This window comes from Ovis canadensis, chromosome 3 (genome assembly GCF_042477335.2).
Source record: "Ovis canadensis isolate MfBH-ARS-UI-01 breed Bighorn chromosome 3, ARS-UI_OviCan_v2, whole genome shotgun sequence".
Taxonomy (NCBI): Eukaryota; Metazoa; Chordata; class Mammalia; order Artiodactyla; family Bovidae; genus Ovis; species Ovis canadensis.
In genome coordinates, this window is record NC_091247.1 from 161,255,144 (window position 1) to 161,270,589 (window position 15,446).

Below are 15,446 nucleotides of genomic sequence, written 5' to 3' on the forward strand. Positions count from 1 at the left end.
TACTTTCAGGTAAAATTAACCTAAACCATCCAATTAGAAATTAGCAGTCATTCTGATTTTAAGGGTTTCCAAAGAGTTGTCTCTGTGAGTAAGACATTTTATCTGTAAATTTTACCAAAAGTAATTATGATCTCTGTTGTTTAGCATCTCAAATTCTACAAAGACAAAATATGGCAATTTTTTGCCCTCATGTTGCAAAGATAACTACTAGAAAGCTAAATAACTAAGGAATATTCTCAAATTAAAATTCTAGATTTAAGGCAAGGATAAATTTGGAGAGGAAAAAAGGGCAGCTTTTTTTTAAAAAAGAAAAAACATAGAATGATGACAAAAATAGTAAGACAAAGCACATAATTCCCCCCTACATACGCACCTACCATTATACTCTGTTTATAAGGAGTAAGACAGGAGTTGCTTGGAACTGTAAATCAGAAACATTTCAGAAATTCCTTCTGACCTGTTAAGCCTCAAAAAAAAACAAAAAATTATTTAGAGAACTTGCCGAACATTACATGCCAGTTTGTTTTAAGACCCAGAACGAATGGGAAATGGCAACACTAACGATTTAAGGAAAAAATAACCCCATTAAAGGGGGAACAGGTAACAAAATTATTGTATATCTTAGCAATGTAATACTGTAATTATTAAAAAGACTGAAGTAAATCTATATATATGGATATGAAGAACTGTCTACTATGTATTAAGTGAAAAAAAGACCCGATTAATATGTGATATGATGTGGCTAGTATTAAATAAATATTATAAATATATATCATCTAATGTGTAAATATTATAAATGTATGTTATAATTAATATGTTTTTATCTGCCTGAAAGAATATAAACCAAACCAACAACAGAAAGGTGTTTTGAAAATTGAGACAGAAGGGGTAGTGAGAGGGAACTTTTTATCATTTAAACATTTCTGTACTGTTTGATGTTGATACAATGAGCAAGTGTTATGTTTAAAACTTAAAAAAAAAACTACTAAGGAAAAATTCCCTGTGGTATTATCAAATACTGGAATGAGTCACAAATCATGTACTGTAGAAGGGATTAAAGAATAGATATATGATACTGACTAAAAGTAAGGGGAATTGATTTTCATTCAACAAAAATTCTAACTATTCCCACTTTTTTTCCTCTTTCAGAAAGCTACTCTTTTACAAGATCCCCTATATGTTAGTGAGTTCAGTCCTGCTACTGGAAGTCAAAAGCCATACAGGTAAGAAGTGATGACAGGTCAGAGTTACATAGGAGTTGGGGGCGGAGGTTTGTTCTCTTTGCCTCTCCTAACTCTGTGAGTTGCTGATCATCACATTTATATCTGTATCACTTCATGACCTGAATTGCAAATACTATATGGGACATCACTTCTTGTATGTGTCACAGGAGCCATAACGTCAGCATATTCAAAACAGGGCTCAGCCTCTTCCTTCTGTGACCTGACCTTCTGTTCATGTTTCCTAAACAGGGCATGATGTCAGTATCTCCAGACAGCCTAAGCCAGGGTCCTGGATCCTCAGATGTCCACCCTCTACATCCAGTCATCACCACATGATTTATTGTACCAATTGAATATATCTGGATAACACCTACTTCTTTCCACTGCCATATGCTCAGGTCCAGTTATCTCTGTTTGAGGCTCCCACCAGTATTTTCCTTGCTGGTTTCTGCCTTCACTCTTGCAGCTCGCTAGACCCTCCCTCAGCATGACAGAGGAATCTCTCAGAAGCACAAACCCTGATCATGTCACTTCTCCCTTAAAGCCTTTGAAAAGCTCCCCAGTGCCCTTAGAAGGTCTACACTCTATAACACCTTTTTACATATCTTCCTAATATCTCTTTATTTTTTTCTCCTCAACTGTTGTGTCCCCCACACTCCTACCTTAAATTCCTGATCCAAGAGAACTTGTAGCTCTCAAAAAGCTCCCTGTTCATCTGGGTCTTAACATGATGGCTTCCATTCTAGAACTTACCCGCTTCTCTTCTTCCTCTTCATAGAAATGTCAGCTCAAGTCTTAGCTCATTATCCCTTTTTCTAAAAATCATTTCTCAAAGTAAGTTAAGAGGGCCCCTCCATAAAATCCTGTGGTTACACAACTTGTAGCACTGTCCGCTCTGTATTATGGATTGCTTGTTTATGTGCTGCCCCATTAGGAAATATGCTCCTTAAGCGGGGACTGTACTTTCGTCATTAGCACATAGTAGACTGCCAGTAAGCTTTATACAATGAATGAATGAATGAATGAATGAATGAAATAAGATAGAGGCTGGATCTTATATGCGAGACAAAGGAACTTGGATTTTATCCAGACTTTATAGTACTACTGTGTTCTCATCACAGTCAGCCTTACATTGAAGCAGTTACTTGTGATATGACTAATACTGCCAATAGATTGTGAGCCCCTGGAAGGCAATGGACTTCCTTTGTGGCTCAGGGGTAAAGAATCTACCTGCAATGCAGGAGTCATGGGGTTTGATCCCTGGGTCGGGAAGGTCCCTTAGAGAAGAAAATGACAATCACTCCAGTATTCTTGCCTGGGAAATCATATGGCCAGAGGAGCCTGGCAGGCTACAGTCCATGGCGTCACAAGAGTTGGACACAACTTAGCAACTAAACTACCACCACCACCCTGGAAGGCAAGAAGGATATCTTATTAATTTTTGTATTTTTCTTACTTAAAACAGTGCTTTGCACAAAGAAAACATTCTGTGAATTGATGATTCCAATAACTTTGATATTAAGTCATAAGTGAGTTTTGAGAGATTTATGATAAGTGACATATACTGGGGGTGATGTAAATAAACTAAGGGAAAGTTTAATTTTAAAAGATACAATTTATTCCCCATTAAAAGGACCCAAAGTTCCTTGGAAGAATGACTAATTCTAGGCCTGCGGCAGGAAATACACAAATGAATTTGAAACAGCTTGAGGCAGAATGCAAAGAGCAACAGGGCCCAAACTAAAGGACACAGGAGCACCCATGAAGGGGCTCCTAATAGCCAAAGATAGGACAACATGAGATCAGAAAAAATAATGAATGAGATGGTTAAAACATAATGAATATATAAAAATTCCAAAGTGTATAATGATGCATCATGGAAAGTCCTCTCTCCTACCCTCCTTCCATTAAGAAATAAAAATACACTAAACTCCATTAGAAGTAAATAGGGCATTAATTCATCTCTCTGCAAATAAGCAAACAAATAGAAACAATTAAGCATTTATCCTGCCTTTCCTGCATAAACTAGTTAGTTCAGGGTAACCAAGTAGCTCAAGTTGATGAGAACAAATTTAACTTTACAGAATTCCCGCTAAATAAATGTGGAAGGTTTGATAGAAATAGAAAATTACCATTTTTCCAACCTCAAATGAAATAAAAGATTCATGCAATGATCTCAATGGATGGAACTATTAGATATAAAGGTGAAGTGTAACTTCAAAATCGAGGGATCATGTAAATAACTAGACCATTGATCAGTCTTAGCTCACTTAACTGGGATGCTCTAATGAGGCACTTGAAATTTTTGTGCGTCATTATTTGACATAACATGAAACAAAGAGCACCGCCTATGGCACATCTTTGCTCAGACAATTAAATTGCTTTGTTGTGGTTTAGTCCCTCAGTTGTATCTGACTCTTTTGCAACCTCACGGAGTGTAGCCTGCCAGGCTCCTCTGTCCATGGGATTGCCCAGCCAAGAAAAGTAGAGTGCTATTTGCTTCTCCACAATTAAACTGGAATCTGACTTAAAGTGTGGGTGTGTCAGTCTTAAGAAGGAATGAAACTCTGATACATGTGACAATATAGATAAGCCTTGAAGACATAATGCTATGTGAAATAAGTCAGTCGTAAAAGGACAAATATTTGATGATTCCACTTATATGAGATACCTAAAATAGGCAAATTCATAGAAACAGAAACCAGAATATGGGTTACCAGGAGCTAGGGAGAGAGAGGAATGGAGACTTATTGATTGATGGATACAGAGTTTCTGTTCGGGATGATGAAAAAGTTACAGAAATAGGTAGTAGTGATGTTGCACAATATTATGGTCGCACTTACTGCTGCTGAATTGTATTAATACACCTTAAAATGGTTAAAATGGCAAATTTTTATGTTATATATATTTTATCTCAGAATTTTTAAAGGTGTGTGTGTTGCTCTGTGTGTGTGTGTGTGTATGTTTAAGGCAATAGATAAAATGAAACTGGCAAAATGTTGAAAATTACTGAAGCTTAGTGATGGGTATGTGGGGGTTTCTTGTGTGATTTTCTCCATTTTTGTGTATGAAAATGGCCATAGTTAAAGTTTTTAAAAGACCTAAGAAACACAGCAAGCGAATATAACCATTATCTTATTTAGATCTTGATTTTAGCAAGCCAAATATAAAAATATATTTTAAGGCAAGAGAGAACATTTGAATACGGACTGGGTATTAGACAATACCATAGAATTACTGATAAGTTTGTTGGTGTGATGATGATGAGTTTGCAAGGTAATGTTCCATTTATTTTGAGATATCTTCTGAGGTATAGGGGTTAAATAACATAATGGTTTGGGATTTCTTTTTAAAAAAGACGATTATCTAGATAACTTAGAATTTCTACATGTTTTCATATGTTTACTCTAAAAAATATCCATTTTAATTTTGGTGCTATATTGTATAAAGTGATTTTAAAGTTAATTGTATAATAAAACAGGCTCTCACTTTGTGTGACTTGAAATTTATCCCTGAAGACAAGGAGAGGTCTGCCTCTATCTGGACTTAGGAAAAGCGTATTTCTTGCAAAATTAATTACTAAAGGCAATAAATATATTTAAAGTATAGTATTTAATGTACCACGAAGGATGCAAATATATGTATAAGACACGTAGGAAATGGTCTGTACCTACAAGGCACCTTCAGTTTAAAAAAGAATAAATATTCTTTGGGTTTTCAAGTTAGGATTCTGACACAGTTGTGAGTTCTGTAATCTGATTATTGTGTATATATACACTGGGCTTCTGAGATAATGTAAGAAAAACCATTCCAGCTATAAAGTATGATACAAATGTAAGGTATAATTAATGTTAAATGTTTGTAAAAATGAAAAAATACAGGAAAAATAGAACTTATCATTAAATCAAGAATTCTCCTGCCACATTGTTGGGTGAGGTTTTGTTTTCTAGCTCATGAAATATAGAATATCTGTTGACTTTAATATAAAATTTCCTCTTATTCCTAAACTGAATAATGGAGTCTTCTGGCACTAGACTTTTTCTTATTTAAATTAGTCGAAGTTTGTCATCTATCTAAAAGCAAATATTCTCTGAATTTTCAGAGAAACTGTGATTATCCATAACTTCTCTGTAGAAATATAGACCACTGAATCTAATTTGAATTTATGAGGTAAGATAAGACCTCACTTTACGTATGAATTGATTTTCAATATGAAGAGTTTAGTGTGCCTTTTCTTATGAAATTTGTTTTTGCCTTTTTGAAAAAAATAGTTTGATATTATAATCTATTATCATAGGTGCCAAAAGATTAAAAACAGTTCATTTCTATATGAATCTTAGCAAATTGCTGACTCCCAGTGGGAAAAACTGGAAACTCAATTTCAAAATGATTGTGCTGATATTGTATTTTTTCTGGGCTTTTGCTTTTCTAAGCTCATTTGTTTGTGAAAACTACATATCTGCTGTTTATTTGAGTTCTTAGCAGAGGGATTTTATGGTTATTTTTTAAATATGAAAAATTTATTACCATATGAAATATGGCAATAATTTGAAATGCATATAGGGAAGCAAGATCTCAAAGCTTATTCTTATTTAGATCATATTTATTAAATACTTATTGTATGCTAAGCACATGAAATAACTAAAATATCAAAACAGCACAGTGGGATAGGTACTATCATCATCCTCATTTTACAGATGGGAAAACTGAGGTATAGAGACACTAGGGAACTTGCCCTTGGTAGTTACTCAGGAACAGGGGCAGATCTAGGATACTGACCAGTCTATCTGACTGTGCCCCCATACTCAAAATCATGTTCATCTGCCTCTATGACTGTTACTACTGAATTCTTTTATTTTTTAAATTCAGGTATAGTTGATTTATAATATTATGTTTTTGGTATACAACATCATGATTCACAATTTTTAATGATTATAGTCCATTTAAAATTGTTACAAAATATTGGCTATATTCCCTGTGCTGTATGATATATCCTTGCAGCTTATTTATTTTATACATACTAGTTTATACTCTTAATGCCATACCTTTACCTCGTCCCTCTTCCCTTCTCTCTCCTCACTGGTGACCACTAGTTTGTTCTCTGTAACTGTGAGTCTATTTCTATATTCATTAGTTTGTTTTATTTCTTAGATTCCACATATAAGTGATATCATACAGTACCTGCCTTTTTCTGTCTGACATTTCAATTAGCATAATACCCCCCAAGTCTATCCATGTTCTACAAATGGCAGGATTTCATTCTTTTTTTTATGGCTGAGTAGTATTCCTGTGTGTGTGTGTGTGTGTATACACACATACATACATATATGGCTTCCCTGGTGACTCAGTGATAAAGAATCTGCCTGCCAATGCAGGAGATACAGGTTTGATCCCTGGGTCAGGAAGATGCCCTGGAAGAGGAAATTGCAACCCACTCCAGTAGTCTTGCCTGGGAAATCCCATGGGACAGAGGAGCCTGGCAGGCTATAGTCCATAGAGTCACAAGAGTTGGACATGACTTGGCAACTAAAATTATATATATATACACATACACACACACACACACACACACACACACACACCATATTTTCTTTATCCGTTCATCTGCTGAGGTTACTTACATCCATTAGCCATTGTAAATAATGGTCCTATGATCATTGAGGGTACATGTATCTTCACATTAGTATTTTCTTTTTTTTTTCAGATAAGTATCCAGGAGTGGGCACTTGGGTGACATGGTAGTTCTATTTTTAGTTTTTTGAGTAACCTCTATTCTGTTTTCCATAGTGGCTGCACCAATTTACATTCCTGCCAACAGTGTACAAGTGAAAGTGAAAGTTGCTCAGCTGTGTCCAACTCTTTGTGACCCCATGGACTATACAGTCCAGGGAATTCTCCAGGCCAGAAGACTGTAGCCTTATCCCTTCTCCAGGGGAATCTTCCCAACCCAGGGATCGAGCCCAGGTCTCCCTCACTGCAGGCAGATTCTTTACTGGCTGAGCCACAAGGGAAACCCAAGAATACTGGAGTGGGTAGCCTATCCCTTCTCCAGGGGATCTTCCCAACCCAGGAATCGAACTGGGGTCTCCTGCACTGCAGGCAGATTCTTTACCAACTGAGCTATTAGAGAAGCCCTAACAGTGTACAAGGATTCTTTTTTCCCCCACATCCTTGCCAACATTTGTTATTTGTGGCCTTTTTGATGGCTAAGATTGATCTCTTCATGTTCATTTCTACTCTGGTGTCTTTACTAGAAAAGAGACTATTTTTCAGAAAGTCTTAATTTTTATGTTAATAAGAGAGGTTCATTGATTGGATAGAAGAGAGCATCTTATATTTGTTTTTTTTAATAAAGTGGGAGGTAGTGGGCAAGAACCAAGATTCTATGTAGTATTATTGGAATAAGTGTCTGATAACAAGATTTCTACAGTAAGTGGTAAAAATATTTTTACCTTAAGTCAGAAATTCTAAGACATTTCCATTGATCTACACAGAACATGAAACAGCTCTCTTACTGTTACTTTGCACCCTGCTTTTCTGAATCACTGGTTGTGTGAGCTTGGACAGGCTACTTAACCTAATGTCCTGTAAACGTGATAGTAATTCCCAGCTCAGCCCACCTAGTGACACTGAGTGAGCTAGTCCATGAGGAGTACCCAGGCCAGAGCCTGCCACAGAGTCAGTGCTTAGGTAAGTGCAGTTGTTATTGCTGAGCACAGTGGGAGACGGAAACAACATCCAAACTGTTAATGGTTTTTCAAGTTGCTGCAAATCAGCTGAGGGGCCAGGACAAGTACACAAAGAACTGCAATGGAGTGAAGTATGGAAAAAAGGCTATGGAAGAGGGTCTCCATGGTTGGTAGAATTAGGGAAAGCCCTAAGGAGAAGGTGTTAACTCATTTCAGCGAAGCCAGCTTTTCCTGAAGTGTGGAACAGACGTGTGGCAATGATGTGGGGTGACGTCATGTGGTTTTCTGACATGGCATGAGATGACTTTGAATTCCACAGTAAAAAAGTGATTCTCTCTTCCAACTTGTCTGATCTCATCAGAGAGAATCTCTTGACTTGGTGCCAGTAGAGGCAGGTCTCTAACATACTTATCTGCCCTTTTGTCAAAGGGAGAGCAGACTTCAGGCTCAAAATAGGGAGCATCAACTTAGAATTTTGTTGCTTTCAAGCTGTTTTTACAGTTACCTGCTAATTATAGCAAACAGTACTGGTTTTTCCCTTGTGAAGTAGTAATAAGTTTTCTTCGTAAAGAAATTTCTCTAGGAAAAAATGAGTTGACTTAAAGGAAAAATAGTATGCAAATAATATTACATATGACTCATGGATTATGGTAAATGGTATACAAACAAACTCTGAGATAGACTATGAAAGAGGGACAGAAGATTCGGGATAGGTACAGCTAGAGTAAAGGGGCATGGTAAGAAATGTGTTTGGAGAGTAATAAACAGTTCGATTTAGAGGCTTCCCCAGTGGTTCAGCAGTAAAGAAAGAATCTGCCTGCAGTGCAGGAGATGCAGGGGATGCGAGTTCGTTCCCTGGGTCAAGATCTCCTGGAGGATGAAATGGTGACCCACTCCAGTATTCTCGCCTGGAAAATTCCATGGACAGAGGAGCCTGAAGGGCTACAAGGAGCAGATTTCATTACTGATAAGTAATTAAGTTGGAAGTACAAAACTATACTAATATTCCATTAGTCCTCTTCCAGCCATCTTCCCATCCTGCCATGATGGTGGCACCATGAATGTCCTGGCTAATGCTTTCAAGAGTATCAACAATGCCTCAAAGAGAGGCAAATGCCAAATGCTTATTAGGCTGTGCTCCAAAGTCATCTTCCATGATGAAGCACGGTTACACTGGCGAATTTGAAATAATCGATGATCACAGGGCTGGGAAGATTGTGGGAACCTCGCAGACAGGCTAAATAAGTGTGGAGTGATCAGCTTCAGATTTGATATGCAACTCAAAGATGTGGGGAAATGGTGGAATAACCTGCTCCTGTCACATCAGTTTGGTTTCACTGTACCAACAACCTCAGCTGGCATCAAGGACCATGAATAAGCAAGATGAAAACACACAGCAGGGAAAAGTCCTTGAATTCTTTTTTTAGGGATGTAATACATACATGCAAATAAAATGCCTCAGGGAACCAAAGAAAAAAATTTCATTAGTAACGAAGTTTTACATACCTGTCAATAATTGTTGATATTTCTCAACCGCTGTTTCTAATCATTTTCTTTCATGGCAAATTTTCTTTTCTTTCTGTAGATCTGAGGAGAAAATTAAGCACTTTGGTCAGCTTAAATCTGAACTTTTTCTTAAAGACAACACGTTGAGGAAGATACTTTGTTTAATTATGGAACTTAAAGTAACAGCCCAGAAAAACTTCATTCTGAAAAGACTTTTCTGGAAAGTAGGTGTTTTGTCTTATTTTTAATCTTTTAAACTTGTTTTACCTGTTTATCAAATGTAGCATATTCAAGCATAAAGTAAAATAGAAATAAATATCTTGTATTCTGATGCTGTTTTTTAAAAAAACGTTGATTAAATTTAATGCAATCGTCTCAATGCTTGAAATGCTGTGATGTAATCACAGGGACATGGAAGAGAGAAGAGAGCAGTAGCAAAAAGATGGTAGCTCACATGGGCTGGGTTGACAGAGTGAAAAAAAGAGAGAAGGCCAGGGGAAGCTCCTGGCATGCAAGAAGTATAAGACAGTGAGATAAAGCAGTTATCAAGAAGTTTTATGTGCATGTTCCCCTAAAACAAAAATAGAATTAAATACACTTTTAAGTGTAGGATTGATATATTTAAAAAAATTTTTATTGTGGTAAAAGTCATATAATACAAAACTATCTTAACCATATTTAACTGTATAGTTCAGTGGCACTAAGTACATTCATCTTGTTAAAGGTGACTCCTGTGCTTCCCTGGCGGTTCAGTGGTAAAAAATCCACCTGCCGATACAGGAGACATGGATTTGATCCCTGATCCAGGAAGATTCCACAGGCTGTGGAGCAACTAGGCGTGCAGGCCACAACTACTGAGCCCACATACCCTAGAGCCTGTGCTACACAACAAGAGAAGCAATGAGAAGCCTGAGTATCACAATAGAGAGTAGCTAGCCCTTGCTTGCCACAACTAGAGAAAAGACTGCACAGCAACGAAGACCCAGCACAGACATAAATAAACAAAATAATTTTTTAAAAAGGTGACTTCTGAGAAGTGAAAGTGATCTAGCTCTCCCATTCGGCAAGTTACAGACTTACTCTGGAAGACTGACTTAGTGTCATCCAGTTTTAGGTGAAGGCATTGAGAAGCCCAGGTTAGTACTGGTACTGTGCTAATGAGGCTGATTCTGGCTCCTGGCCTCATACATAGTTGCTGCCATACTTCTTAGATTCTGAGTGCTTCATATGTCTGATGACCAACCACCCTGGTTTACCCAGAGTAGGGTAACAAACTGTTCCAGTGTGTCTGGGACTGAGGAAGTTCATGGCACTTGCACTTGGGGCTTGTAGTGCAAAAGCTAGACCAATTGCAATTGGGATGGTTGATCCCCCTAACCAGAGGCCATAGTAGCTATAGGGAATAGTCTGTCAAGTGTTCCCAGCATTGAGGCAGGCAGGGATGATGCTGCAGTGCTGTATCATCTAAAATGCTTGTGCTAGACAGACCCTGTTAGGAATACACCACATTATTAGCTTAGAGGTAGCTCTAATTTTTGGTTCTTGGGTAAGAGGATGGGAAATTATATATATATATATTTGTAAATTATAATAAGATTAGTATAATGAATAATTATAGCCATATTCTTATAATACTATAATTATAATAATATAATAAACAACATAATATAATATAATTATAGTAATTTATATATAGTTGACCCTTGAACATTAGTTTGAACTGCTTGGTCCATTTAGATGTTAATTCTTTCAACAGTAAATACTATAGTACTACATGATCACATGTGGTTGAATCCATGGGTATGGAATCACAGATATGGAGGGTTGACTGTAAGTTATACTCAGATTTTTGATGGTGAAGAGGATGAGCACTTTTAACTCCCCCCAAACCTCCACCCCTTGTTGTTGAAGGATCAACTGTGTATCATTTTCCCTTTTAAAAATCAACTTTATTGGGGTATAATTTTCCTCAGTTAGGTAATTTTTATTCTTCTATTACAATAAAACTTTTAAATTTTGAAAAGACTTTTTCATAGGCTGACTAAACTGAAAACTTTAGGAGTACAGATATCATGTCCAGTTAGTCTGTTTTGCTTAAGATGTTATTTGCATTACTTCGCATAGTACTTGCCACATGGCTGGATTAAATCGTTATACGTTCAATGAATGAATGAAAGAGTTCTCTCTCTTCTTTTTTTTTTTGGCCAAACCATGTGGCATACAGGATCTCAGTTCCCCAACCAGGGTTCAAACCTGTGTCCCCTGCATTGGGAGCTTGAAGTCTTAACCACTGGACTGCCAAAGAAGTCCCCAAAGAGTTGTCTAGATATGTTCTTTCCCAACCCTTCATTTTTTATTCATGAAGTTTTTTTCCCTTCAGTTTTTAAACATATAAAATTTACCATCTTAACCATTTTTAAGTGTGTAGATCAATGTTATGTATCCATGTTGTGTAACCATCACCACCATCCATCTCCAGACCTCTTTTCATCTTACAGAACTGAAACTATACTCAATAAACAATAATTCCTCTTTTCCCCTTCCTGAGCCCCTGGCAACCATGATTTTCCTTTGTGCTTCTATGAGTTTGATTATTCTAAACATCTCATGTAAGTGGAATCATACAGCACTTATCATTTTGTGACTGGCTTATTTCACTTGGCATGATGTCGTCCAGATTCACTGAAGTTAAAGGATATGTCAGGATTTCCTTCCTTTTAAGGTCAAATAATATTTCAGACATGTAATACCACATTTTATTTATTCATTCATCCACTGATTAGCACTTGGATTGCTTCCATGTTTTAATTATTGTGAATAATGTTGTTATGAACATGGATGTGTGAATCTCTCTTTAAGACCCTGCTTCCAATTCTTTTTGGAGCCCAGTTAGAAGCAGAATTGCTAAATCATATAGTAGTTCTATTGTTAAATTTTTTAGGCACTGCCATACGTTTTGCACAGCAGCTGTACCATTTTACATTCTCACCAACAGTGCATAAAGTCTCCAGTTTTTCCACTCCTTGCCAAGACTTGTTATTTACTGATTTTTTGAAGCAATCATTCTGATGGGTGTTAGGGTGTATCTAGTAGTTTTGATTCACATTTCCCTAATGGTTAGTGATGTTGAGCATTTTTTCCCATGCTTACTGGCAATTTGTATATCTTCTTCAGAGAAATACTGGGGTCCAATTTACATATAATTAAATGCACATATATTTTAAGAGTTTAAAGAGTTTTAACACATAGTTTAAAAAGTTTTAGCAAATGTATATAACTGTATAAACACCACCCAAAATCCCATGGGCAGAGAAGCCTGGTAGTCTGCAGTCCATGGGGTTGCTAAGAGTTGGACACGACTGAGTGACTTCACTTTCACTTTTCACTTTCATGCATTGGAGAAGGAAATGGCAACCCACTCTGGTGTTCTTGCCTGGAGAATCCCAGGGACGGGGGAGCCTGGTGGGCTGTCGTCTATGGGGTCGCACAGAGTTGGACACGACTGAAGCGACTAGCAGCAGCAGCAGCAACCACGATTTAGAACATTTCTATCACCTCTTCCCTTGTAGCTCAGTTGGTTAAGAATCTGCCTGCAGTGCAGGAGACCCGGGTTTGATCCCTGGGTCAGGGAAGATCCCCTGGAGAAAGAAATGACAACCCACTCCAGTATTCTTGATTGGAAAATCTGAGCCTGGTTGGCGGCAGTCCATGGGGTCACAAAGAGTCGGGCACGACTAAGCGACTAACACTTACACTTACTTACACCTATCACCTCTTAGGGCTAAATTGTGCCCTCTGGCACTCAGTTTCCTCTGATCCATGTCCTCAGGCAACTATTGCATCTTCTATCATAGATTAATTTTGCTGTTCCTAGAATTTCAGTTACATGGAATTGTACTGGAGTTTGTGTTTGGCTTCTTTTGACATAATGTTTTTGAGATTCTTCCCTGTTGTTGCTAGTAGGTGGAAGATATTTTAAACATGAAAATTCCTGAACCACTGAGCAGGTGGGCAATTACAATAATCACTGATATTTATTAAGCACATACAATATGTTGAGTACTGTTCAGGCTTTACAAATAATATCTTATTAATTCTAACATCAACTTCATGAGGTGATTCTATTAATCCCATTTTAGAGATGAAGAGCTATAGAATATATAAGTAATTTGCCAAACATCCTGCAGCTACCCAGTGGCGGAACCGTGCTTCCTAGGTGGCTCAAGTGGTAAAGAATCCACTTGCCAATGCAGAAGACATAGGCTTGATCCCTTGGTTGGGACAATCTCCTAGAGGAGGCAATGGCAACCCACTCCAGTATTCTTACCTGGAGAATCCCATGGACAGAGGAGCCTGCGGGCTACAGTCCATGGGGTCGCAAAGAGCTGGACACAACTGAGCATACATGCAGCCTGGCTCCAGAGTCAGCGTGTAAAGCTACCGTACTCTGCTAATTCACCAGGGCACTGGCTAAATCCCAGCACTTCTCAGTGGGCCAAGGTGTCCATTTGCCCTTCTTCTCCTTCCCATTCTCCACTTGCCATCCCAGCCTCTTCTCATGCCACATTAACTAAATAAGAGCACACATGTACCTGTCTAAACAAGGAGTCTAGGTTGCCACAAGTGAATGAAAAAGTCCTGGGGAGAAAAGGAACAACAGAGAAATAGAAAACAGAAGCAATTACATCCTATTTCTCATTAGTACCAACTTGCCTCATTTCATGGGCCAGTGCTTATTGTCGTGCTCAATTATCTCATGAGACTGGATAGGAACACACAAAAAACTGGTTCCCCCACTCTTAAGTCAGTGTTTATTTTGGCAGAAATGGCAATCTACATTTCCACTGTTTTAACAGAAGTATTAAAATCATTATGCACCATCTTCACAGGCTGTACCACTGCCATTCATTTGTTTTTGAATTAGTAAACATTTCACAATGAGTTTTTTTCTAGACATATTCTCACAAAAGCCATATTACTTTGGAAAGGCCAGACATATAGTGGCCCCCATTTAACATTGTTATTCCAAGGTGACTTAATGACTTGCCTAAATTATATATCTACTTCTGGCTGATCTTCAATATTAATGGTGAAATCGTCTCCCAGCATCACCTGCTTATTTTTAGCTCTGGTTCTGTTCAGCAGGACAGTGGTCTCCTGGTTGTAAGTAAAAGTATGTTTTCAATTTGGGTTATGCTAGCATTAATGAGTGGAGAAGGCAATGGCACTCCAGTCCAGTACTCTTGCCTGGAAAACCCCATGGACGGAGGAGCCTGGTAGGCTGCAGTCCATGGGGTCGCTAAGAGTCGGGCACGACTTGAACAACTTCACTTTCACTTTTCACTTTCATGCATTGGAGAAGGAAATGGCAACCCACTCCCGTATTCTTGCCTGGAGAATCCGAGGGACGGAGGAGCCCAGTGGGCTGCCGTCTATGGGGTTGCACAGAGTCAGACACGACTGAAGCGACTTAGCAGCAGCAGCAGCATTAATGAGAGAGATTGTAAATCCCTTTCTCCCTAATCAAAGAACAAATAATTTCTTATTTTTATTATGGAAGAATTGACAGTTTTGCCAACAGGTAACTCAGGGAGGCCTGGCATGAAGCAGCCCATGGGGTCGTAAAGAGTCAGACAAGACTGAGTGACTGAACTGAACTGAACTGAACTTAATTACCATTTCTTTCCTGCTTGCTTTCACAGACCAGTGACCTTTTCTATTTCCTAGTGAATAAACTTCATGAATACTTGCCAGAGTCTAGGGATAAGAATGCACTTCACAATAGAACCCAAAGGGCTGATGAGCTGGTGTAAGTACTAACTGGCTAATCACAGATATTTTTTCCCCTGGATGTTAAATAAATGGAAGGCACTGGGCAAAATATGTACTGTTTTAATGATAAATAATGCTGCAAATTTTGCTTCACATAGATTTTTTAAAATAGCATTTATTTTGTTCTAATTGTGTGGTCAAAAACTACATAAGAAACTAGTAATACTGGCTGTCCCCAAAGGAGAAAAAAATCAGG

At 37.9% G+C, this 15,446-nt stretch overlaps 2 protein-coding genes across 7 annotated transcripts in view; one reads left to right on the forward strand and one right to left on the reverse strand.

Annotated features, from left to right (window-relative positions):
- XPOT (exportin for tRNA) overlaps positions 1 to 15,446 on the reverse strand; it is a 175,880-nt gene that overhangs the window by 106,353 nt on the left and 54,081 nt on the right. For all 6 annotated transcript variants that reach the window (XM_069584743.1, XM_069584739.1, XM_069584740.1 and 3 more), the window contains one exon: positions 9,419 to 9,499. The gene's annotated coding sequence lies outside the window, so the exon portion shown is untranslated. The remainder of the gene's footprint in view (positions 1 to 9,418; positions 9,500 to 15,446) is intronic.
- The window catches only part of C3H12orf56 (chromosome 3 C12orf56 homolog), an 86,858-nt gene that overhangs the window by 52,084 nt on the left and 19,328 nt on the right, over positions 1 to 15,446 (forward strand). Inside the window, exons 5-7 of the mRNA XM_069584746.1 lie at positions 1,150 to 1,223; positions 9,498 to 9,642; positions 15,121 to 15,227. Coding sequence (XP_069440847.1) covers positions 1,150 to 1,223; positions 9,498 to 9,642; positions 15,121 to 15,227 — 326 coding nt within the window. The remainder of the gene's footprint in view (positions 1 to 1,149; positions 1,224 to 9,497; positions 9,643 to 15,120; positions 15,228 to 15,446) is intronic.